This window comes from Corvus brachyrhynchos, unplaced genomic scaffold (assembly GCF_000691975.1).
Source record: "Corvus brachyrhynchos isolate BGI_N302 unplaced genomic scaffold, ASM69197v1 scaffold490, whole genome shotgun sequence".
NCBI classification, from domain to species: domain Eukaryota; kingdom Metazoa; phylum Chordata; class Aves; order Passeriformes; family Corvidae; genus Corvus; species Corvus brachyrhynchos.
In genome coordinates this window covers 498,009-524,519 of record NW_008235774.1, presented here as the reverse complement: position 1 = coordinate 524,519, position 26,511 = coordinate 498,009, and the positions used below count along the sequence as shown (strand labels likewise).

General features: G+C 36.5%; 1 protein-coding gene and 1 long non-coding RNA gene across 12 annotated transcripts in view; one reads left to right on the top strand and one right to left on the bottom strand.

Moving 5' to 3' along the window:
- SLC4A10 (solute carrier family 4 member 10) overlaps nucleotides 1-26,511 on the top strand; it is a 125,749-nt gene that overhangs the window by 74,626 nt on the left and 24,612 nt on the right. For 9 of the 10 annotated variants that reach the window (XR_001859461.1, XR_001859458.1, XR_001859459.1 and 6 more), the window contains exons 7-14: nucleotides 4,961-5,052; nucleotides 9,476-9,633; nucleotides 11,446-11,533; nucleotides 12,045-12,191; nucleotides 12,783-12,883; nucleotides 14,262-14,436; nucleotides 14,623-14,756; nucleotides 15,909-16,154. Coding sequence is in view for 7 of the 10 variants with exons in the window: in XM_017726578.1 (XP_017582067.1) it covers nucleotides 4,961-5,052; nucleotides 9,476-9,633; nucleotides 11,446-11,533; nucleotides 12,045-12,191; nucleotides 12,783-12,883; nucleotides 14,262-14,436; nucleotides 14,623-14,756; nucleotides 15,909-16,154 (1,141 nt within the window). In the remaining 3 variants the exon portion in view is untranslated. The remainder of the gene's footprint in view (nucleotides 1-4,960; nucleotides 5,053-9,475; nucleotides 9,634-11,445; nucleotides 11,534-12,044; nucleotides 12,192-12,782; nucleotides 12,884-14,261; nucleotides 14,437-14,622; nucleotides 14,757-15,908; nucleotides 16,155-26,511) is intronic. The other variant, XM_008644742.2, reaches the window with a different exon arrangement.
- Nucleotides 11,453-26,511, bottom strand: part of LOC108444780 — a 16,250-nt gene continuing 1,191 nt past the window's right edge. The window contains exons 1-4 of one of the 2 annotated variants that reach the window (XR_001859464.1): nucleotides 17,439-26,511; nucleotides 15,269-15,416; nucleotides 13,498-13,686; nucleotides 11,453-11,700 (exon numbers count right to left, since the gene is read on the bottom strand). The exon at nucleotides 17,439-26,511 is cut by the window's right edge and continues 1,191 nt beyond it. This is a non-coding gene — a long non-coding RNA (uncharacterized LOC108444780). Of the gene's footprint in view, nucleotides 11,701-12,889; nucleotides 13,687-15,268; nucleotides 15,417-17,438 lie in introns of those variants that run through there. The other variant, XR_001859463.1, reaches the window with a different exon arrangement.

The window sequence follows — 26,511 nt, the reverse complement described above, 5'->3', positions numbered from 1 at the left end:
AAAATATAACTTGTATTTATGAACATTTTCATCTGATATTTATTCTTTCTTTCTCCACATTTCCTTGTACCCGTGATAAAATGTGTAATCTGTATGTATAAAGCTGTATCATTCATCTTTGTATTTCTTTATTTTACTTTCTTTGTTGTGTCTGTCTCTAACAGGCTCATCTCATCTCTGTATCTTCTCATCTCCTATCCTTTGGGTTCTGTAAACTCCCTGAAGGTTCAGAGGTAGTATAAATACCTATTCTTGCTTGGGCTTCAGATCATTTCAAATGTACACCCATGTCTTCATCTCTATTTCTTGTCAGCATGCAACTCCTTGCTATAGTGATTTAAAAAAAATACCTTAGGCCTTTGTCTGCAGCTGTGGCACACTTAAGAGAAGTTTGTGTGGAATTTGTTTTTTTGGTGGGGGGACAGTGCCATTTATTTGTAAGTTCATTTTCTTACATCAATTTATAAAACTGCAAATCACAGCATTTTAGTTTATATGCATGACTTCATGTGAATTATGCTTGAGATATTCAGGCCTAACGTTAGAAAAACAGCTAAAGTGACTTCTTCCTCATCCTCTTAAATTGCCTATCATTAGTGAACACCAAATCTCCTTCTAGTTATGGGGGTACAATGGGGGTGACATGGTTCCCCACTGATTAAAAATGTTGTTCATCAAGAGGCCTAAAGGCACACACACGGTTCAGCCTGCAGAGATGCTGTCACTGCTCTGTTGTATTAGAATTTTATAATATACTTAAGAAAACTTACTGTTTTTCAATATTTGAGATTTGTTCTGGACAGTGTTGTCCATTTAGATTTGGAAAATTGGTGACTAGTTGCAGTGAAAAGTCTGAGATTGAAGACGTTTGAAAATCAGGATTTTTTTTTTTCTGAACAGGAAGAAATACATGTCATTTAGAAAAATAAGCAATTTCTTTTCTGGTTTAGTTTCCTTTGATGTGTTGGTTGCATCCAGTTTGTTTCCATCAACTGTGATTTGTATCTGCCTACAATGTTCTGCGTTTTTGTCATCGATGTTCTAGAGACATCTTGGATTTTGATTAATAACCACAATGCACATAGTTAAATGTCTTGAGTTCTACATTTCAGGGACGAAGAATATGTTACATGTGACATTAATTTACTGAGATTAATTTTTTTTTAAATTTGTCAGGACTAACTGTCTCAAAAATGCCAAACTGTATCTGCAAATGCAAACTTCTATTACTGTAACACTTGTGGACCTTATTTTGATTGATAAATGGCTTGACTTCGCATGAAAGAGAGTTTTTTGTGTGAATTCTTGTTCTATTCAAAGCTCTGCCAGTTTCACATTACCTGAAAAAGACACTTGTTTTTTAAATATGCCAATTTTTAAAATATCATTTTTTGAAACTGTGCTGATATTGGCTTTTTATTACATAGAAAAGCTGTTACACCAATTTTAGCATGTTATGTATTTAGTTATGTATTAAATTCCTTTGTATGTACCCTGGATATTTCAATTATACCACATTGTGCATTGATACTTGAAACTGTCTGAATGGCTCCTGATGAACTCTCAAAGAATGCAGCCCTTCACGTGCTTTATGTAGGTGGGCTGCAGGATAAATTGAGACTTCAGCTTTATAATGACTCAAAGTATTACATTGCACTCTTGAAAAATAAAATTCTGCATTTACCCCATACAATGTGTAAATAACCATTTTGCCTGGAGTGCTGAAATGGAACTGATGAGGAGAAGGTAGGAAATAGTGGAATGGTGAGGCTGTTGCTGCTCTTACTCCCAGTTACAGGGAGTTGATGGTTTATGCCTTCACCATTCTTAGCAGCCCAAACCCCATATTTTCAGCTCAAAGAAAAGAAGTAATAAACCATGAGAAATGTTTAAAATCTGGCCAGAGTTTGGGGTTACTTTGGTGGTTTTTTTGTGAAAGGAGATTACCTGTTGTCTCTACTGTGTATCTTTGATTGTTACTCAATACAGTAAAAAACCCAAACTTGTTGTTCCATGATCCAGAAAGCTGTCTTCAGTTGTAGAGCTATTTAAACATGTCTTTCTGCCTCAAGGTAAAACTTGTGTTCTTTCAGATTACTCCAGCATATGGGTAAATCAAAGTTTGAGGTCTTCTGTTGGCACAGAAAAAGAACATATGCTATTCTTAAAAACTTCACATACTTACTGGTAGTGGCTTTTATTTCCTTATATGTAGATCTTTAGATCTTTTTCTCCTAAAAGAAAAGTGGACACAATGTTTGAAAGTCCTCTGGACTGTTATGCTAATTGCTTTTGACACCTCCATTATGATATTAAAACTTCAGTGTTTAAACAGGTGGTCCATGCTTTGACTCCTTTGTTGGTCAGTATTTTTTTCTCTGGCAGATATCTCTGCTCTCATTTTCTTAAATTTTTGGGTCCAGAAAAAAAGTGCAAGTGCCTAATTAGCAACAGAAAGATAATGAACTGCTATTTCTGTTACTTTCGTGTAACATCTTTATAATGCAATATATTAGTATGAGTAATTATTACAACTATTTCCCTTTTCATAGATCCTAGGATACAGAGGAGTGTGTAAAAGGAAAAAAATTAAGAGTCAGCAGGTTTTATATTACTTAATTTTAAGGTTTTTGGGAGTAAGTTAAGACAGAAACTTTCCCTGAGCACTTTATGCCTTCTCTATTTGAATAATGGAAGGGGCTTTTCTTGTTACATTAATAAAATCTCCAAAATAGAACAGAAATAAAATTTATATAATTTTGATATTAATTATTTTTAATACCTGTAATGGTACAGGATGATTCCTGTAAAAATAATTCAAGGACTGCTAAATAAACAATACAGAAAAAGAATATATTGGAATACATAGTGTAAAGATGATGGTGTAACAATGATGGAACTCTGTTTTTCTTTCAATTCTAATTAAAACAGACAAATTGAATGACTTTATAAATACCTTGCATATGTAATAATTTCTGGCTTCTGTTTTGCAAAAATTGTCTCCTGTGACATTTAGGAATTAATAGCCTCTTCTTATATGAATTCCTTTAATTTACAATAATATGTGGCTTTCTAAAGTCAATCCTTTATTTTTGTCATATGTAAATTCTAATTCTGATTTTAATTTTATTCTACTTGCTTAGATTAACATGCTTGACATGTCTGTTTGCCATTCTCTGTTTATTTCACTGTAGAGCTGAACAAAAGCCCTGATTTCTATTCTTATTTTGATCTGTCCTTGTCCTGAATCAGAGAGAAAAATGAAAATACTTGCAGTTTAAAGATAGATACATTTAATAATAATATTTCCAGCAATATATTTTTAAACATTCTGTTACTGTACTACTTAATCAAAGTGCACTATCTCTGTCTATGCTGCCAGGATGCAGTGCAAGAGTCTTAAACCTGTTTTGTGTCATGGGAGATTTGTCCAGTGGGAAATGAGGTGCTGATTTTCATGAAAACCAGTGTTTTCTTTGAGCAAGTGTTTCAACTCGGAATTCATCACCAGACTTAGTCAGGGATCCTGTAGTGCTCAGTTGTGACAGAAACTGGATGCTTCAGCATTTTGGCAGTGGCTGGGGTGCTCTTGCAAGTCTCTGGTCCTGTTCAGGCTGGATCCTACGAAGTGCTCTGTGTCCTGGCTGTGGCTGAGGACACACCTGGGCTGCAGGGGTGAGTCCCAGCGGTGTGAGGGGCCACGCTGTGGCTTTTGGAATTGCCCAGACAATGTGCCTAGCTTAGGACTTTCTGACTGTCTTAATCTTCAAATATCATGAACATATGGTCTTTGTTACTGTGCAAGTTTAGGTTGATTTTCACCAGAACCAATGTTTTCACATCATCATTTCTCAGTCATATGAGAGACTTTATTCGCCATGGAAACAAATATATGCTGGGCACGAGATGCTGACTCTGGGCCAGTTGGACTCTGTAGTTATTCCTGGGTATGTGTTAGGGCAGTAAGAGATAGTTGGCTCATATATTTGGTACTTTCTCTTGTATGTTATTGTGGTGTTCAGAGCTGTGTGTGGCTTCTGACATGCCAGAGAGGGAGAAAGAGTGAAGGCAAGCAGGGCATGGCCTGTGCCCCTGTGGGGTTTGTGTGCTGCCCTACTGCCAGCCCCACCACCTTGGTGTGTGCATGGTGGGCTCTGGCCGTGCGCAGGGGCAGTGTTGGCATTAAGTAAAAATATGCTTTATATGACACAGACTTTTTACTTAACTCTGTTTTTCTTTTTGAGCTTTTGTTGGCAAAATTTTGTTGGTCAAAAGAGACTTGCTCTCTGTTTCCACAAGACTGGGGTGTGTTTAAACACTTCTCACCTTGAGATATTTTTAAAACTTCTTTAAAATACTTTACTAAATTCTCACTGGAATTTTTTGAAAATGTTGAAACATTTGTTTTATGCTTGTCTATAATCACATTTTTCAATACTGAGCTTATAAATCAGTTATTTTCCAATATATTTCTTTTAATACCAGTCCACTTTTATGTTGTTTTTTGTAGTTGCTATAATCAGGACATTCTTATACACGAGTAACTTTGTAAAAATTAGTAATCCTATTTAAGTCAATGAGGATTACTTTTGTAGACAGATATTACCCAAAATTGGCAGATCCTCAAATTATTTACAAAAGCTATGTGAAGGTGGGACTTTCCTCAAATGTAATATCTTAAGAATCGTATGCTTTAATTGGTACAGAAAGTTTGTCTTCTAATATCCAGCAGTATCTTTCACATTGTCTAAATAACCTTCTCATGTTCCTAACTGCACACGATGAATGTTCTGTCTTTTGAGAATGTGCTATTCTAAATAATTTTTTAATTAAAATGTCATGTTTAGGTGCATCATATATCTATGATATAAAATGTATGCAGATCTCTAATAATTGTGTTGTTAGATGTTGCTTTATTTATAGAACTCTTAGTATTCTGTAATAATGATACTTTTTTTAGCAGGTCAGATTGTTTCCCCACAGGCTACTCCAGCCTGTATTGAAAACAAAAATGATGTGAGCAGAGAAAACAGCACTGTTGACTTTAGCAAGGTAAGTGTTCACTGATGGTGAAGAGAGCTTCCTGACTACCAAACAGATATATAAAATTAAATAAAATGAATCCATACGAGTCAGGAAAAGCTGTAAAGTGTAGATTTTACTTTAGCATTGAAGTTTTGTGTGCACTGGAGCACAGTTTGTGTATGACGAAATAGAATCTTGCATTTTCTCGCTAAATTATATGTAACAGGAAATCACAGTTTAGGAACACAGATAAATTTAATGTCAGGTATATATTTGCAGGGGAAATTTTACAAATTAACAGAAAATTATCTAAGTATGAAAGTAATTCAGAATTCCTATAATTCACATTTACCTCAGATTTTTACTTTTTGTAGAAGTGATGCGTGAATGCAAACTATGCTTTTTATAACCTGAACTCGTGGATTCCAGATGTCTCAAACAGAATGTGTTTCTGTAAACCTGTAACTTAATTCTTCTGGCAAGCCAAGATATTTCAGTACACTTTACAAAAGATGTTAACTGTTCAGTAGTGGAGATTGCAATGACAGTTCAATGTTAGATAGCAAAGGAAAGCAAACAGCTTCTCAGGTTTAATGTGAAGGAGAATCCTAATTTGTTTAAGAAGTCTGTATGTAGCTAAGACAGTCACAATGGATACAGGTGACAGGCCTGACAGGGATAGATGACTTCAGCTGACACATTATTGCAACAAAGGTTGAGTAAGTGAAGAAAGGTGATTTAAACCAAAATTCTGAAGAACAGCACTTTGAGTCTGTTGAATTTTAATGTTAGTGCAGCTGAGCTAAAAGTAGAGTTATGTGATTGCTCCATCTGGTGCCAGACTTATTTCCTAGCAGCAGTAGCTATTTGCATAATTTGAATTTTTGACTGAACATTCCAGACTATGAATTGTATATGGCCGAAATAAGAGGGGAAACAGATCTTTCTGTCAATGACAATGAGAAAAAAAGAGGATGGCTGGGAATTATTATGAACCACATTTCTATAGAGGCTGCAAAAACATCTGTAAACAGTGGCAGGTTGTTAAAAATTGAATGTTAATCCTTTAAACATATTTCGAACTAAAATTACAATGCTTTAAAGAGTCAAGTATAATATTTGTTTAATGATATTTATATTAAAGTGTTAAGTAAAAGTAATTGTTTTGGTAAGTGTCCTAATATCAAGATGTAAAATTTGTAAAGGATATAAAATATAAATAAAGTTGTCTATTCAAAATTAGGCTACGCAGAGGTGAAGGGAATGACAGGTTTCAGTAGTGCTTTTCTTTAACATTTCTCCAGTTGCTTTGAGTGTTGTAGGATCCAAATCCCAGTCAGTTGTCCAACTGCAATTCTGTTTGTATTAAACAAGAATGGGAGCTGTATCATTTGATCGTTCACTCATTATTTTTGTAGTGCTGCAGCTTTGCTGATCAAAAGAGCTCCTCCCATTTTAACTAGCTGGAAGAAATCAACATTTCATCTTTTGCTAACCTCAACAGTGATGGATACCAACAGGGATGTCAGGAATACAAAAGGAACAACTTTTGTTAGGAGGAATGAAATAACAGTAAAGGGTTGTAATCTAATACCTTTCTTTTTGACTGACTTAAAATAGATCCATTTATCCTTTTGAAGATGCGTAAGTGCAGTTTCCCCTTGAAATGTGCTATTGCAATAACTCCCAATGGTTATAATTGGAATTATATGCGGATTGAGAGGAAACTAGAGCAGTACACTAATTTTCTCTTGAGTATTGTGATTTCTTGCTCTAATTTTGTTCCAGATATTAATTTCATTTATCTTCTACAAAAAAAGCACCTTTGACTACCTCACATATACTCTCCTTGCTAATCTGTCTCCCTTGGGCTACTTCTAATATTCCAAATTTGGAGTTGATTCAAAAAGCTGACTTAATCTGGATACAGTTTTGAGACTGTGTTGATTGTATTGGTATCTATCTATGAAAAATGTGAGAAAGGCACTGAAAGCTGTTTTGAGTGTTTCTTCAGTGGCATGGAGAGAGAGATGGTTTGCGCTGTTTGTAAATGTGTCACTCCTCTTCCTCTGCTGCCACCACCAGGACTTTGTGCTCTCAGGGTGACATGGAGGTGATCTGTCACAGCACCACTTTACTCCTGTCTGAGTAGAGTGGGGTGATGGTTTAAGAACTACATCTGGCTTATTTCTACTTTTTTATGCCAAAAACTGAAAGGAACCTTAATTGTCCTGAAACACAAAATGCATAAAGAGGTCCACACTCCTTCTCATGGCAACACTGCTGCGCTCCACATGCACACACTATTTCTGAATCAAACCCCTGTCCCATACTGATGGAGTTTGGTCTTTCAAACACCAGGTGAAGCAATTGTCTTGTTCTGAATGCCGGTTGACCCTGCTTATAAATAGCTTTGATTAATGTGTTTTACTAAGAAGGGATGTTGGGAATTTTGCTTGTCTTCATGTCAGTTTATGTTTGGTTTCAGGGTAGATGTCCACCACTCTTCAGTCCTTGAGTTGCCCTGGAGGGACATGGCCTCTGCATTAGTTATTTAGTTTTATATTTAGTTGGAGCTTGCCGGGACTGTTTAGTGTCAGGTCATGAATGTGACTCAGGTTAGGGTGCAGATTAAGATGCACATCAGGTCTCTCCAGCTAAAGACCTTCTGCGATAAGAGATGTATCATGGATAGGTTAGATGAAGCGTTCAAAATATGTAGCTTCTGCCACTGCCATAAATTCACTCCAGGACCACCTCCACTCTCATTATGCAATGAAAGCAACACCTGGGGTTTGGGTGTGTTTGCTCAGTTCGCTCCTCTGCCAGCTACTTCGCTTTTAATGGGGCTCTCTTCATTACCTAAACATTATTAGACAATACTAGACTCTCAAGCTGATAAATAGTACAGGAAGTATCTGGAAATACTTTCTGGCAGACAGGAGACAGAATGTTTATTTCAGATTTGAATCTTGTGATCTGTATGTTAGAGGACCTCAATGTCACAACTGTAGCATTTTGTACATGCGAAATTAATTATTAAGTGTTAAATGCATTTAAGTGTTAAATCCGTCCATTCACAAGGCAAACTCAGCACAGAATGCACATTTCTACATTCCTGAAAGACTGCTTTCTTCCTCTCAATTACAAATAACCTATGACACCAAAATTACGTGCAGAGTGAACCTTAGTTTCGTATTTAATCCTGAAGAGTTATTTTGTGATTTGAGTGAAGAGCAGAATTTACCTCACTTTTTAAATTTACATTGAAAAAGTACTTGGTCTCCAACCTTCCAGGTTGATATGGTTCTTGTTTAACTTTGTGAGGTGTTTAGTAATCTTTGTAGCTCAGAGGAGCATTAGATATTTCTTTGTGTTCTCAGCAAACCAAGATTTCATTACACAGGCAACTCTGTTATATCTGAATTCTGATTTAGTGCCAGAGCCATTTGCAAGAAAACAATTTTCTAAATATTACCAAAAACTATGCAAACTAGTACTGACAGATGGCTGTAAGATAGACATTAAAATGGTCCACTTTAACAGTTTATATTGGATGTGGTTGCTGTTGTTGTGTTTAGATTAATAAAAGGAAAGCAAATTACAAAATTCATGCATTTTGAAATGTAGACAATACTGGTGCATAATTAAATCAAACATGCATTATATACTTTATTACTCCATTTGAGTCTTTGTTACAGAGTTAAGTCTAGAGTCATACATTCCTACGCAAATACTTATTATAGCTTATTATAGCAATGTCATGATGAAGCTGTATCTCCGTGTTTTTCTATCATCCTGCAAAAGTCGACATTGCTGCCTAAAATTCCAAAGTTTTTTTCTGCTTTGTTCTTTCAGTTTGCTCTTGTGTCAGTCAATGGTCATGATAGCTTATTTTCTATTACTTTAGCAGAGGGGCAACTGTCTTCCATTAAATTTGAAAACAAAAATGCATCTCAGAGTAGAAAAAGGAAAATTGTGTGTACTGGAATCTAGTGTTCTTCTCAGTGAGATAATAACACAACAACTTTGAACTATGAATTAATGATTTCCAGAATTGTTAATTATGGAAAAATAAGATGTCTTAATTTCTTCTGCTGTTAGGATTGTTATCAAGTATTGATGCTCTTATGATTATAGATAAAAAGCATTACTAGGAAATTAATCCGATGTTCTTATCAATATTTTGAATTTTATTTGTTGTCTTTATAAATTAATTCTGCAGTGCTTTGTTTCCAAGAAAAATCAGTTAAATAATTAATGTCCAGTTGTTTGGTTTAGAGAAAAATTTTTATTAAAAAAAAATTATTCAACAGACAAGAGCAGTGGAACTGCATAATTGAAATAGCTAAGGTTATAGTGTAGTGACCAGAAAGTCTCTGTCAACAAATCGGGGAAAAAAAATCCCTGTGAGTAACTTTCAGGTTGTAATTTAATATACTTTTCCCAGGTTGACCTACACTTCATGAAAAAGATACCACCTGGAGCTGAAGCATCAAACATCTTAGTTGGTGAACTTGAGTTCCTGGACCGTGCCGTTGTGGCTTTTGTTAGGTTGTCTCCTGCAGTGCTGCTTACAGGGCTGGCTGAAGTTCCAATTCCAACCAGGTACAGTTGGGTTGATTTTGCTTTTGTTTTCCTGAGTACAATGTGGAGACAGGGTGATGTAACCCTCAGCTTTGTAATTTACTGAGTTAGGAATTTGGTTTGCCCTTTGTTGAAGGCATCTCTTAGCTGCAGCCTTCCACTCATCCTGTAATGGTGTGTGGGTGGGTATATTCGGACACAGATGCTGGTTTGTGTGTACATCACAATGTAGAAATGTAGGTTGTAACACACAGTTTATCCTATTCAAACTGGTATTACTCCAGATGAAATGCTAAGGTGAAATATTCAGCTTCTTAGAATATTTCATCTGGATTTGAAACTACTTGTGTGATACTACATAATTATGTACAGAACTAAAAAAAATGAAGAAGGAATTGAGAAAAGGCAAAAAGAAAACTATGTAATCTAGTTGACCAGGGATAGTGAGTGAATGGATGGAGTACATGCTGTAAATATGTTCTTCAAAAAGTTTCTACTTCAGAAATTTACTTTGCAAGATGGGGAATATGACTTTTAACAATAAATTTTTATTAGATTAATTTTTTCCAAGTTGAAACCTTTTCTGATGAAGTACTTTGATTCTGAAAACAAATTATGAGGAATTAAAAAAAAAAGTCTAAAATAGACTTTGTATTCAAATAGAAAGCTTTGGGATAGATCTGTGGTTACATTGTGTCCTGCTGAGGTCAATTCAGATCAAAACTCCAAAGTGATTCTCCCTTATCTGAGTTCACTGACTTAACTATTATTGCACTATCTCTCTTTCTTTTTTCCCTTTAAATTTGTGCATATGTTTGTACACATATTCTGTCTCTCTTTCCCCTTCCCTCTTTTAGTTTCTATAAAAAGTAGAATTCCAGCTGTAGGCTGTGTATTCCAGTTGTTTGTGACACTCAGGACACTCACATATGACACTCATATTATGGCATGAAATGCAATGCTGAGACTCAGATCCTTGCTTCTAACCAGATAAACAGTAACATATTCTTTGAGTTGTACTTTGTAGTTACTTTGGATAAGACTTTTTGGATGTTTTCTAATTTTTGCATGTGTATAAGGAACACTGAGGGACTGAGCTGGCTTTGGAAAAAGCCTTTCCCTGTAACCTCCCCCAAATTCCCACAAGAAAAAAAAACACCAAAGGGAAAAGAACAGATTTCTTGATTTGTGGTCAAAATAAAAACAAATAGTTACAAATAGGACAATTAATGGTGTCTTCAAGAATGTCTATATAAAAGAAATTGAATAGTATACGTCAAAATATTGTCTTTTGCATTTTGGCTAAACTGAGAATTTTAGTTATTTCCTTTGAACAAATCCTCTGCCTTTTATAGAACTTTACTTGCCTACAGCCTTGAGTAGAGGCTGTCCAGAGCCTTAATGGTGGTAAAAATGATTTAAAAATTATTTTTATTTGGGTTAATTTAACTTCTCCATTATTGCAATAATTTATGTAACCGTAACCAGTCTGTTGAATTAACAGAATTAAATAAATTAATGTGTTCTGTACATAGATTATAATTGCATACATTTATTACGTAGTTTAAAGTTTGTTATGTAAGGAGGTTTTGGTAGTCTCAATCAAGACTGACTGTTAAGCTTATGATATATTTTTGGAAGCTATTTTCACATTTTTTTCTGAGCAGTGCTTCATGTTTAAATGCATGTGTGAGGATCTTGAAGGAGATTATATATCGTGTTTATCTGAGAGATTCTTCTAGTCCACATTTTAGATAAATATTTCTGTAATATTTATAGTTAATTTCAACTGTCTATCCTTTACAATTTTTTATATTTACCTTTTATTTGCAGATTTTTGTTTATTCTTCTTGGACCACTGGGTAAAGGCCAACAATACCATGAGATTGGAAGATCAATTGCAACACTAATGACAGATGAGGTATTTTTATTCATGGTTTGGTTTTATTCATGGTTCAGTTTTGTACTAACTGAAGAGGTGTAATAGGGAATCTCCAATCCTTCAGATGAAATGTGGCTAATCATTCTGGTGATGACAAAGAGCATTCTAGTTCATTTCATGATCCTGTGACAGCCCATATTATGCTGCTGTAAGGAGATAACAAAATGAGACACAGTATTCACAAGCAAAGATATCTTCACCAATAAGATTCCATTTTACACAGTTGCTTTCCAGTGGATTTGCTTGTGTTTAGGATGTAAAATCTCTAGAATATTTAGCAGCCATAAGGATGTTTTTCTGTAGCAGCTGGAATTTCTATGAGAACTATGTACCAGAAACTATCTTCAGTTGAAGCTGAGATTGTTTCGTTAGTGGGAACTTTACAAAGTGTGTTCTGTTTCAGAGAAGAGAGGCCATTGTGAAAAACTGTCGAGAGAGTTCCTTTTTCCATCTCTTTCTCCTCCCACACATACTTCTCAATTTTTCACAGGTATTCCATGATGTTGCTTACAAAGCAAAAGACCGCAATGACTTGGTGTCTGGAATTGATGAGTTCCTTGATCAGGTTACTGTTCTCCCTCCTGGAGAGTGGGACCCAACAATTCGAATAGAACCACCTAAAAATGTTCCCTCTCAGGTTTGTACAGCGTAAAATTCAGACACTTCTAAAAGTTGTGATGAATTTTTGTTATGTAAAGTCTCCTTAATTTAGCATTTAGCAAGGTCACTATATTTTGCATGCTCTCTTTATTTTAGGTTAATTTTCTTTAAGAGAAACCTTGACTTGCAAGCATACAGTGTAGTGATGATATTTGGTTTAGTTCAGTACTAGTTCTCTCCTGAATAAATGCAGGCAGTTGTATCTAAAGATACTAAATTCAGGGATAAGTGGTAATAAGCATCCTTGATTATTTCAAATAGCCATGGTTTGCTTTTGTTCTAAGCTTATTGCAAGAATTGATCAAAGCTTGCTATTCTTTAAAATGTTTTCTGATACAAGATTTTTTGTGATCAGTTCTTTAAATCTCACAGAATCACAATTCTTTTTACTATTAACTGTCTGGTAATAGAACTCCTCTACAGCTTATCAAGAGGTTATGTTGACGAATCTTAAAATAACATTTTTATGTTTAAGCTTTTAACTTTCAGAGCCTGTTTTTAATTTTTTTTCTACTAAAATTATGTTTCGGTGCTAAGACCCATGAGAAATGTATTTTCCTTTTGGTAGGAGAAGCGTAAGATTCCAGGAGTGCCAAATGGAACTGCAGCCCATGGGGAAGCAGAACATCCTGGGGGACACTCTGGACCAGAACTGCAACGCACTGGAAAGTTAGTGAAAACATATGAAAAATCTTAAGTGTTCAAAGTGATGTTCCAAAGGAATCACAAGGGTCTAGTTCTCTCTCAGAAGTGTCTTGGCGTGTGATTTCTTTCAGGCATTTGTCCTGATTTGCATGTGCCACATAGCTGAAGAGGACAATACATGCTAGTTTGCAGAGAGCAGGACAGGGCAAGAGGGTTTGAATTTTCGCACTGTATTTATTGCAAGCTCCTTTCTCTAGAATTTACAAAAGCCAGACCTCTCTTAAACTTGATTAATGTTTCTTTGTACAGCATGAGGGAAAATTTGGTATAGTATTGTGCCATGTATTATGAATGCCTACAGCTCTTTTGTAGTTGAAGTTTCTGGGTTGTGCAGCTCTAGCATTTCTTTTTTACCTCAGTAAGCCATGATATGTCCTGGTACATGAGGCTGTGGTTACCCTGGTGGCTGCAATATACATCAGAATGAAGAATTTGCCCCAAGGAATACTTATTTTCTCTCATCTAATATGGTGTGGTATAAGTGCATCAGCTGTCAGTGGCTGCCTTAGTGCTGTGTAGCTGGGCAATTGATGTTTCTTTTACCTTGCTGCCTCCTGATATTTAAGTATTGTTCCTACCTGCACGAAGCTAAAGATTCAGTTGCAGTGCTGTTGTACGCTGGGGCAGGGGAGATGATGGTCAGTCTGGCTGGAAGCTGTTCTCTCACACTGAACCTGCTAATTGACAGCTTGAAGGATTGTTTTAATATTTAGGAGGTAGTGGCACTGAACCTTCTTTACCTCAGCAGCATCTGATACATCGTGTGCCTGTGAGAAAAAGAGCATTGTGGGGTTATTTACTTCAGCTGTATGGTATCTTGTAAGGGAGCGTCTGTTCCTAAATATTTGATTATACTTGACATAGTGTAAATGACAGAAGATGACAGTTCTTGTCCTTGAAAAACGGTAGTGTATATTCATTTCTATCATCAAGTGTATTTAGGAACAGGTTCTCAAATAAAGAATGTGAAGCTCTATATATAAATGTGTGGGCAAATCACTGTGATAGCTTTCTGATTAAACAAATATACAGAATTATTTCATGTAATAAACAGTTTGGCTTAATACATGGGGGCAAGCAACTGTTCAGAACTTTTGTGTCTGGATGATTAGATGAAGAATTTATAAAAGAGACATGGAAATGAGTTTGTTTTAAAACCACAATAATTTCCTGGTTTAAGTTACAAAGAGGCTTCCTATAAACTTATTTTTCTATGAAGGGTGAAACATAGGAGTATCAAATGATAAACAGTAGCTTCTCTGCAGTGTGGTTGAAGCAATACTGTAGAAGAAAGTTTGGTGTGCCACCTTAATTAATTTGAGCTCTTCTATGTTTTCTTTAGATTTTTTGGAGGATTAATTTTAGATATCAAAAGAAAAGCTCCCTTCTTCTGGAGTGACTTCAGGGATGCTCTCAGTCTACAGTGTCTGGCATCATTTTTATTTCTCTACTGTGCTTGCATGTCTCCTGTCATCACGTTTGGTGGTCTGCTGGGAGAAGCAACTGAAGGTCGTATAGTATGTGTTAAACCTGAACTTTTAAAACAAACTTACATTCCTAGTTTTGTGGTTGGTATTTCCTTACTGTTGCATGACTCACCTTTATATATTGGTGTTTCAATGTTTAGAAGGCTACAGACTTAAGACATTGCAAAAAGAACCTGTTTGAAAATTTATGGACACTTCTCTCTGTATCATATTCAGAGTGCAATAGAATCGCTATTTGGAGCATCCATGACTGGAATTGCCTACTCTCTTTTTGGTGGACAGCCTCTCACTATACTTGGCAGCACAGGACCAGTTTTAGTGTTTGAGAAGATCTTATTCAAATTTTGCAAGTAAGTGAAGATCATGACATTCATCATCCTTCGTTTGTTGTTACGTGAAAACACCGATCCCAAAGTTGGAAGTCCATATGCAGTGCACTACAAGATAAATTGCTGAGTCCAAAAATGATGCAGTGGATTGGTAATGCAGAAATGCTAGTTTTCTTAAATTTTGGGCTTTTGTTTGTTTTAAACTCTCCTTCCTCCATTCCCCCTTCCCTCAGCTGTCTTGAAAGGAATGACAGCTTCAGGATGCTTGGGGAGTGTTTTTTTGTTTGTTTATTGTTTGGTTGGTTTTTTTTTGTTGTTCTTTTTGTTTTAATTTTATCATTCTCTACTCTGAGACAATACATTTAAATCAGTGGTTTATCTTATCCCTATCTTGAAAGGTGTTAACCTTTCACCAAGAGAGTAAGTGCAGTGGAAGTGCTGCCCTCTTTCAGTAGTCACTAATATAGACCATGTCACTCCCTCACGTGGACAGAGAGGGGCTGAAGTGCCGTGCCAGAAGAGCTTGTACTCACATTCAGGCTAATGTGCTGTACTTGATGTATCTCTGCCACAGTGTGGGTAAAAATTGTCTCCGTCTTGGAAGCCATCATGCTTCTCTGCTGTCCTATCTGCATTTCTGCCTCATTGCTGTGACGGGGACTTCTGTATCAGGATCTCCTCCTGCACAACACAGAGTAGGAAACCCCGCTTAGCACTCAAATAAATCTTCTAGCACCTTCAGACAGACCTTTCAGGTCACTGTGATAATGTCACCCGGTGTGTTTGGAGGTCTATTATCATATGCAATAACCGTACAGAATTTTCATGAAAGTTGTTATAGCTACTCTTTCACAGCTTAAAAAGAAATTGACAGGTGTTGGCTGTTCACAAAGCAGGATATGGGATAAAGTGAATGGACCTTATACACTTTATGTGTGTGACTATGCTCAAAGCTGCTCATGTGATCAGTTTAGTGGAGATAGAGCTCTTTGTGTCCTGTTAATTGGGAGAAGAGCTCTGGTCAGGAGGTGACTTGATAGTATCTTCTGTTCACAGTAAATACATAATTTCTGATTCAGACTGTCCCCAAAAAGGAAATTTTGGAGCTCCTTGTCTCCATTCACTGTGGCTGGACAAAAGGTTAAGTGCGTTTAATTTTTTTCTTATTTTCAGAGAGTATGGGTTGTCATACCTTTCTCTGAGAGCCAGCATTGGGCTGTGGACTGCAATCTTGTGCATCATCCTTGTTGCAACTGATGCAAGCTCCCTAGTCTGCTACATTACCCGGTTTACTGAAGAAGCCTTTGCTTCTCTTATCTGCATCATTTTCATTTATGAGGCCTTAGAGAAGCTGTTTCATCTCAGTGAGACGTATCCAATCAACATGCATAATAATTTGGAGCTGCTGACAAAGTACTCGTAAGTAAGATTTTACCTGTTAAACTGTTAGGGTTTTTTTTCCTTAAGTTGTTTTCTCTGCGAGGAACACAGCAGGAAAAGTTTGCAGTAGTTGCAAGCTTTATATGTGGAAGCTATTCAGTCATCGTGCTGTCTTATGGAAGTAGTAGTTACTGGGGGGATGTGTACAAGCAGGACGCATTTACTGAAGTAAAACTTATATTTAATTGAAGTTTGGAAAAGCTTCAACATATTCGACTTGCCTTGGTTTTAGGCCTCTATTAATTTTTATTTAATGAGAAATAACTCATGGTCTCTTCTTGTAACCTTGTACTGATGATTTATAATCTTTCAATGGCAACAGGATGATCAGGTAATGTTTGTTGTCATATGTATCTTGTTTCGTTTTGGTTATTTTTCCCAAATTGAAATATTCAGCTTTCTAAAAGGTTGTAAATTGATGTACCTCCTTTATTTCAACCTCTCTGGCATTTAAGTATGAGCTTAATCCACAAGAGCTGAAGTGGATTTGGAATTTTTAGATGCATCTCAGTAGCTCGTAATCAATTTTTTCTTAATAACAAGATTTTTAATCTAACTCCCTTTAAACAGCTTTACTTTATTGTGACGTTTAGACAGGTACTAATCTACTTGGGAATAAAAAAGTGAATTGCTTTTATCAATATTTTTTCATTGAGAAGTAAAGCCTCATAGACCTGTTTCTGTGATATGAGAACAAAAATGTTGTTCTAGTAAAGGACAAGATCTTAGTCTGTCCTGAGGCCAGTTAAGCTTGGTCACATCAGTAACTAAAATGTCATTAAAAAGCATTTTCAATGAAAATCCCTCTCCAGAAATGTCTTTATTATTTCACTGAACCCATTTGAACCCTCTGCATGAGCTGGGTGGGGCCCTAAAGGAACAGTGCTTGAACAGTGCCACATCTTCTGTTCACTGGAAAAACAGGAGTGTCTCAACCAAATGTCTCATTTGCATTTTAAGCTGGGAAAAACAGAACACAGCAACAGAGAAAACATTTGAGCTTTGTGTATATTATCTGTAGAAAAATAGTTAGCAAATCCTGAATCTGAATGCACATTATATACCTTAATACACAGAACAAGTTAAATTAGAGTAACTATAGTTCTGCTGTGGCATACTCTAATCATGCTGAAAAGAATATTATTCCTCTCTAATAGTTTAATCTGTAGACAAAGGAATATTAATTTGAAGATAAAGCAATAGACGTAAAGAAGAGACCATGCATGCAGTTGAGGTTATATCCTCTTACTTGCCTTTACTCACCTTATATGAAGTAGGTATTTTACACTGAAGACCTTTATACAGAACAGTCTTTGTGGTTTTTTTTTTTCCTTTACCACTTCAAAGTAGTCATCTCAAAGGGAAGGAGAACATGATGTCCTCCTATTGTTTTGAAAATTGGATGTTGAAATGCTATACAAAGACAAAAAATTACTTAGAAAACATTTATCAGGTGGAGCTGAGATTAAAATATGCAATGGAAAGCATAAGCACAAGTAGAAACATGGATTCCTGGGTAGTTGTACTTGTGGTTAGCTGAATCCCACAGTATTGCTGGAGATTTCAGAGAAATGAGTTTAACAGTCCTGCTTGTAGGGGTAAAGTCATAGTTATCTCTATTTTTTGTGAAAATGTTTTCTCATAATCATTGGGTTTACAAATAAATGTTGTTGGTTTTAGTTAGAATGCCATTCAATAATCAGAATCGCAATCTGGTTTTTGAAGGGTGGTGTTTTATTGCTGCCTGCTCTTGGTAACTGAGCAATGAATGTAAAATGTGCAGAGCACACAGAATGGTAAAAGAGCAGCCTTTGTCATCCTCCAGTTGCACCTATTCACCTGCCCTGGCCTACAGTGTAGGAATACCCACACAACAGTTTCAGATTTTTCAAACACAATTCCTGAAGAGCAAGTGTCTTCCAGATGTTTGGAAGAAAAATTTCGCCACTGCCTGGTGTTTTCAAACACATATATCAAACTTATTTGATACAGTATTTTTGTAGTTATTTGAATTTATTATTTCATACCTATATTTTCAGTTATTCTTTCACTCTGTGTAGATAGGACAAATAGATTGCCTTTTAAACTCTCATATTACATCTCATATCATGTTTATTATCAATCATGTCCATAGCAATTGACCCCACTTATAGCAAAATGACTATAGCTCTTACAGGATGTAACTTACATTTTTTTAACTTTAAAAATGATTGTTGGAAATGGCAGTGTATTGACAATCAATGCATACTGATTATCTTGTAAGAGCATATCTGCTGACTCCAAGGATCTGTGCTCTAAACAGAGCCAAAGGGTAATTCCAGCCTCTTCTGTTCTCTCCATTCCTTTCTCCTTCATGTGAGTTTTTCTTTGGTATTCAGAACCAGTCCCAAAAGACTGGGAGAACTGGAAGATGTGCTCAGTTGCAACAACTCTACATCAGCTGCCCAAATCAGCTGCCCGTTGCTTTCACAGGATTCTTGATGCAGCCTGGACTCCATGGGCTTGCTGTGCAAATGTGCACATATTAGTCTTACTCTGCCCAGGTACAGTGGCCTTTTGCCCAGAAGATGAGATGTCACAGTTGTCATCCCCCTGGGATCATCACAAGACATTTCAGTCCCTGCTCAAATGTCAGTACACGACTCAGTTCTGGAAGGATAAGAAACTAAAAGATGGATAAACGTAAAAGTTTACTTACAATAAAATCTCTCTTTTGTGTACTTGAAGTCAGGAAATATTGACTTCACAAGGAATTAGAAGCTTTTCCTGAAGCATCTGATTCCAGTCCTTCTACTTGTAGTTTAAATGGGTAACAAACTTGGGCTGAAACTGGTCCTGTCCTTAAAGGACCAGCATACTCTGTTACAGAAGCTAATTAGTATCTGCTGTTTTGCTAATTAAAACAGCTGTTTGCATTTTCCTCTTTGGGGATTTTAAAGACAAGTTTTTAATTGTTAGTAAAGCCTTGGCAGGTCTTTAATTAGCCATGGGTGATCTTCAAAAGGTTGAACAATTCATTTCTCTTTGAATGCTCAACCAAAGCTTATGCAAAACTTTATCTCGGATCTTCAATTCTGTGCTAGAAAACAGGGGCTATACTGTAAAATTTCTGTGTTTTCTGTTGCCCACTCAAAAAGTTGATGATAAATTGGTTAGAACACTGTATATATTTGAAATTTTCAGTGCATGCTGTGGCCCAATCCTCCTCTCTCCCATGGGCTCTCTGAGGATGCTCTGATATCCACAGGTAGTCTGTTTACATGCCAGTACTGTTCCTTTGCCCTGCTGAAGACATGAATTTGACCCAGGAAAAGTCATTGGCATGCTGTTAGTGCTCCCTTTGGAGTACTAGAAAGACAAAGAGAAGAGTAATTTTAAATGGTTGGTGTTCCAACATGGATTGAAACTATATTTCAAGTAAGAAAGAAAACTCACTCTGTATTTTTGGAGGGTTTGAATTCTGTTACAAACAGTCTCTGTTGCAGGAATTTGATGTAAAAGACTGCACTGCATGCATCTCTTATATTTGAGAGTACAGAAGTCATTACTAATATCTGCCATAAGAAACCTTAGAAGACTATAGGAAGAACATTCCTAACAGTTGGGATTTTTTTTTTTAATTTTTAATCAAGCACGCCTAAATATTTGAAAATCAACTGAAAGTCCTCCTTAAAGATTTCTTTAAAAATTGCATTTAGCATTTTACCATTATAAGTAGAAGATATGCATTTGAGTTTGTTACAGAATTCTACCTCAAAAAGACAAAAATATCTCATTGCATGACCTAATTAATGTAAAACCACACATAATGCACCTTTTACTTATTTTTTAATTTTTTTTTTTACTCTGTGTTTAAATATTACCCCTAATCTTTACATGATCTACTTGCAGGCAAATCCATTCAGTATTTATAGGTAACTTTTTCTTAAAACACCGTATTTTTGATGTGGATGATGAAAACTAAGGCATTTAAGAGCTACATCAAAGGAAGGACAAAGACAACCTGATTTTTGGTGTGATACTGTGCTGTATTTTTTATTTTTAAACTGCATTGTTTTGAAGGAATTTGAACAGAGTAGATGCATTGTTTATTAAATTGAATACATATACTTTCTGATCAGAGCTTTTATTTCTATTTTTTTTTATGTGACCTTTTTGTATTTGTCATGCCATTAGCATTTGTAGGTTGGCATAGCAACTCTCTTATTTCTGCACTCTCCTCCTCCTGTTTTTTTCCTACCCCTGTAGCAAATATATCTCCAGTTAGTGAATCCTGTCTGGAACACTGATGCCCATCGGTTTTAATGTGTATATTAAATATTAGAATGTTATTTTTTCTAGGAAAGGAGAGCCCCATACTGGAGCGGATGAAACCCACTGATTTTAAAATGAAAACAGAATAAGCATTGTGGATGAAACGAGTACGATTTAGAAAGGAATCCAGTATTCTTTAAAACACAAGCATTTTAAGATAGTTCTTAGAATACAGAAGTTCAGTCAGTTCTCAGGGTGAGGTTGCTTAGGTCTTTATATACCTTTTTGGTTTTTATTAATTCTTTTTTCAAAGTGATGAATTCATGTTGTTTTAATAATTCTTTACCAGAAGTTACTCAATTATTAACAGATTACATTGAATAATTTTAAAGTGATTTCTTGGCATAGTAATATGCATATTGCAATCTGTCTTGGTATTGACATGCACTTAAGCATTAGGAGTAGAAAATCCCACTCTGATGTAATTAGGGAGCCAAGATCATGTCAATCTCAGTATCATTTCAGGCTATAGAAACCATTGCTTCTAGAAGGCAGTGAAGATTATTTTTGTGCATACCACTGTTTGCACAAGCAAGTTTAATATCTTCCATTATCTTTATAACTTAATCTAAGTACATCATTATTGGATGCAAATTAGGTTGGTTTATTCCCTGTATCCCTTAAGCTGCAGGTGGAATGAGAAGAGTCGGTGATGATAAGCACAGAATTGCTCATTATGATCCCAGGCATATAATTGAATTCCAATTGCTGTAACGATTTCTTTGAAGCTAGATATGAATATAGATTTTATTTTCCCCTTCTTTATAGTTTTTTCTACAGTTAAGTAACTCTGCCATATCCTGTGTGTCCTTCCCTAAGAATATTCCTCTTCTTCCCAGAACCATGCCACTGCCATCACTGAGTTTAACTGCTGGTTCCCTCTTGCTTCTTGGCAAACCTTGGAATCCAGACTTTTTTTTTCTATATTCTATTTGTTCTAGGACTCCTCTGTGCCTGCCCAACCCAACTGACTTGTTTGTCTGTTTCTTCCTCATTTGAGCCCAGACAGTGCCCACCTTGCTTTATTCTTTCCTACTTCTCCTCTCCTCCCCTCCACTTTGGAAATAGATCTCCTTGTTAAGCAATTCTCCACAGCATTCAGTTTGTAGTTGATAGCTGGTCTACAAAATGCCTTCAAAATCTAGGAAGGCTTACGTAAAATCCTTGGGTGGTGTTGTTACAGCACCTTTATGTGTATTGCTGCACTGCACCTGAACAATTGAAACTCAAGCTGACCATATAGCATTGTAATGTATTGCAGTGATTATTTCTGTACCAGCAGTATACTGAACCTCTTCTTCTCAGGGGCATGCTCTCTCAACTTTGGAAGCAGGGTGAAGTGACATCCTAGTAATATTTTGCAGTGAAAGCTTTCAGATGAATTGGCAGTATCCCACAGAGTTACATGCTCTGCACATGAGCTCTGTGTATGGCAGTTACCTACCACAGTGCTGCTGCAAATGCATGGACTGCATACTGCACCAGACAGGTAATGAAGACCAACCTTTGAGGTTAAAAAAGCTAAAATATGATTATAAATCTGTTTTCTGGACTTTCCCCTTGACAAACCACGATTCTCCCCTGATGTGCTATCCAGAGGAACCTGATTCTTCAAGATTTCTTCAGTGTAACATCAGTTCCCTTCCTCAGATTTATTTTCTTTTCTCTCTCTGTGAAACTATTGTGCTGCTGAGTGCATTACTTAGGTACTTTAATGGGCTTTTCTATTTTTCTCCTGAACTTCACCAACTAAACTATAGAGACTTGTAACCTTAGAGAATATGTGTGGAGGCCTACTGATGTTCGTGACTGTCAGAGATGGGCTACATAACCTAATGGTTGTAATTCAGCATGGCAGATCTCATAAATAAATGAAGAAAAAAATCTTGTCTTGCCATGACAGCTGTGCTGTGAAAGGGTTTCATGATACTGAGAATAGAACTTAACTGACAAGTCCATTTTCCATCACTATTAATTATTTTGTTTCCAGTCTTTTCTCCACTGAGACTTTGATTTAGTTGTTACGAGTGTTGGCACAAGAAGGAGTATGGTAAATATAATGCCAGGGTTATACAGGTATTGTAGGTATGAGACAACAGAGAAGACATCATTTATGATATTGTCCTCTTGCCATAGCAATTGTTAGACAAACAGAGGGATCCTGTGAATGCCCATAATTCACATGAAAATGGTGTATTTGGAGAACACCTAAACATGCATAACATTCTGCTATTAATACACTTCAGCCTTGTAAATGCAATGTAAAGAATACCTACACATATACCTTACTTTAAAAACAAACCTAGTGATGTTATCTTCCATTTCATACTGTCATCTTCCTCTGTCTCTGTTACATGATCAGTGCACAGCACACTCAGAGCATCCTCTGTGCTAGGGGAAAACCTTCCTACTCACATTACCAAATATGTGCTCTGATAGTCAGTGAGACATGTTGTTTAAACAAGCACATTTTGCAACTTATTTTTCATACTTGCCTGTAGTTTTTAAAATATTATAAATATTCATATTGAGCAAATCTCCTTCCCAGGCTATCTTAAGTGAGCCAGAAAGGCATTTTGCCCCTCTAGGAAGAGGAAATGGTATATTGACTAGTCAGGAAGAAGCTGCAGTAGCATCTTTTATAGATCAGATCCTTATCTAGTATAAATAGGTATAGCTTGCAATATGTAAATGCTGGAAAAATAGAGATCCAAACCAGTGCCTTTGGAGTTGTATAAAATCATCAATAGTAAGTGCCTCCTAGTCTTGAAAACAGCCCACTGAAAAATGGCAACTGCCAACGGATGAATGGCCATGGGGCTTTCAAAGGGAGCTGCACCTTTTAAGTGTGTTTTAGTTACTCACAAAAACAATGTCTCTCGAGGCTCTTTTTTGAAGCTGGACTGGCACCATGCTGCATATTTAAAGTCTGTGTGGGGAGCAGAGTGTGCATGACAGAGTAAAGAGAAGAAAATGGTGGAGAAGCAACCTGAAGAATTGGGGTAAGAGGTGGATATCATAAGGATTGGAAGGACTAGACTGAGGTTAATTTGAATTGAACAAATAAATTTAGGGAATATGTTTCTTGTTTTGCAGTGAACAGAAAATTACAGTCAGGATGAAAGTGGTTTTAGTACAGAACGTTTCACCTGACTAGTTGTTGAGCAGCCATATTTATGTTTCATTACTGATCTGCAAAGGAGGGAAAAGTATTCCCCAACTTTACATATAAAGTGACAGGTTTCTAATTTGCTAACCACTATTGCATTCCCCATAGTCCAAAGAAAGAAGGATCATACTGACAGTCTTTTTGGTGCTGTTAAGGACAGTAATAACTGTTTGTTTTGTGGAACAAAGAACACTGCTAGTTGTCTGAGATTTCCTGAAGTTGCTGTTGTCAGATCCTAGCTCTGTTCTCTGACAACAGGACAAGTTGTAGATGTTGCATGCAGTGAAGTTAGGGTGGCTGCCTCCACTTAATGAAATGAGCAAAATTGAGACTTATGAACCAAAACATAAAACAGCTAAGAAATTGTGGGAAGTTTGGGAGGAAGTGGGGAGTGACCTTATACTGCCTATACTGTTACAGTTGGATTGGTGCTGAAGATTTAGCTGAAATTTTGATCCTCCTATAAAAGGGAGAGAGGTGCAGGCTCCAGGGGATACCAATTTGTCATGCAGTCCTAAAATTTATTGTTTCTAATCTGCCTTTGTTCTCCACCCTGATTTTCCAGAGATTTTGTGAACACTTTGGAAGGTGTAAAGGCAATAAAGACTCCTTGCTCTGGTTATTGTTTCTAGCTAGCAGGTTCAGGTTGTTATTCTTCGTTACTTTCTCATTTTGTCAGTTCTAATCTTACAACAGTTCTGAGTTGTCTGAAGACCGTCTTGTCTGAAATGCTTTATCTAGCTCAGATTTATAATCCTCTTTTTTTTAGGCTGTATTAGATTTTTAAATACCCTAAAATAAAGCAATCTCCACTGATATCTGCCTAGCTGCAAAATACAGACATTTTAAATACAGGTAGGGACCTGTGACTGGGTATCTAGTGTTATTTTAGATCTGTCAGCCTCCAGCTGCTTTGAAAACAAAGGCATGAGTCACCATAGACCGTCTCATATGTGCCAACTCATCATGGATGTCATAGATACCATGGAGTGTACATGTTTAAACATCTGAATTGCTACCAGGAGATCAGAATGTCTTGCAGCATCCAAAAGTGTAAAGATGAAAAATGAATTATTTCTGTCATCAGTGTGATGAAATGGATGTGTTGAGATTGGCAGCAAAGATTCCCCCCTGACCTCCCCACAGTGACACCTATGCTTTTGCTACCAAAACCCGTGACAGATTCTTCCCTGCCTGTGTTCTAGCCACGAGGCAACAGAATCAAAAATCCTTCTGAATCTTTTAGCCTAAGGAAGATGATTGCTGACTTATCACTCAAAGACACGAGAGTACATTGCTAAGTTGGTACTGTATTTAAACCTGAATATGTTGCTTAGAAAATATAGGTGTTTGTATAGTCTATTACTCATTTGGTAATAGCATAAACTCCACACAGACCTCTTGTTGTGGGCAAGCACTCAGCACTTTAAACAACTTTAAAAGAATGTAAGAACATTTGAACCCCCAAGAGGAAATGATTTTTGCTTATTCCAGCCTTCTGAGAAATATTTTATCAGGAAAATAGAAGGATGTTTTAGTGTTAACTATTACGTGTATTTTACTTTTTCTCCCAAAACTCATTGAAATAAAAATGGCAATGAAGGAGACAAATATATTAAAAAGATTAAAATAGGAAGCATTATTTCATTAATGTGAGATTCTCCTCGTGGGTCAGTTATGTTGGGAAATAGTTAGCATTGAAGCAATTACATCTGTTATGAAATGACACATTTTGGTAGATAATTTTTTATGTTTTGGCACTGAATGGTACCTTCATTTGTGTTTTCTGGGATGGACAGGGAGTGTTTTACTATCTCACAGTTCTGTAATGTTAAGCAATTAGTGGGATGCTGGAAGACAGTAATACCATGATACAATCTCACATCAAAATGTCAGTGTTGCCAAAACACATACAATATTGAAAGCAATGTAATGTTATATATATCAAAACACTGAGATCATTGTTTGAATGGTCTTCTGAGTAGAAACAGGATCTGATCTCTACAGTTAGGGCCTAACTCTGCTCCCATTCAGTGACAAAAGCAGTGTGTAGGGTGATTTTGGTCTGTGTGGGTGGAGTCTGCACAAGTCACTTATTTGCTGATGATCAGTCTGCCATTGCTAAATGCATGTGAGACTTGGTAAAGACCAGACTGGAGTGCAGGAGGAAAATGATATTGCTATAGAAGTAAACCGATGATCTCACCTGCAGGTGAATTATCTGAGCTGTATTAAACAATAGCTTCAATTGTCACGTTTCTGAGGAAATAGAAATTTTGGCTCCTCTAACCTTTAAATGTAATTTTGCAGTTTGCAGCAAGTGTAGCTGTACCATGTAGTGCTGGCGACAGGCACAGTGTTTGTTCCCTTCTAGTGAGGAAGTGACTGAGTGAGCAGCCCATGCCACCTTGGCCTGCTGTAATCAAACCCCAGTGGGCCATCGCCCAGCGTCTGGCCAGTCTGCGATCGGCGGGGGACACCAGGGGCCAGGGAGCTCACAGAGAACAGCAGTAACCCGACACAGCCACCTCTGTATTGTTGCATGAACATCAAATACTCCCTTGCAATACATGATGTTGGCTTTATTCTGCTACTGTAGCTCACCAGTAATGATGTGCTTCGTTTAACCCATGTTGTAATACTTTGAACTATGCATTGAACACGCATTCATTCTGCACTTAGGGCCTGATCCAAAGCATATTAGATATGTGTGAAAGATCCAGTCAAGGACTTTTGGCTCAGGCCCTCTACTTCTCTGAATGCAGTTGCTTTTTTATTTTTTTTTTGCTTTTTGTTCATGGGCTGTAAGGGTTTTCTCTTTCTTTTGTAAATAGCTGCATTTAAAATAAAGCA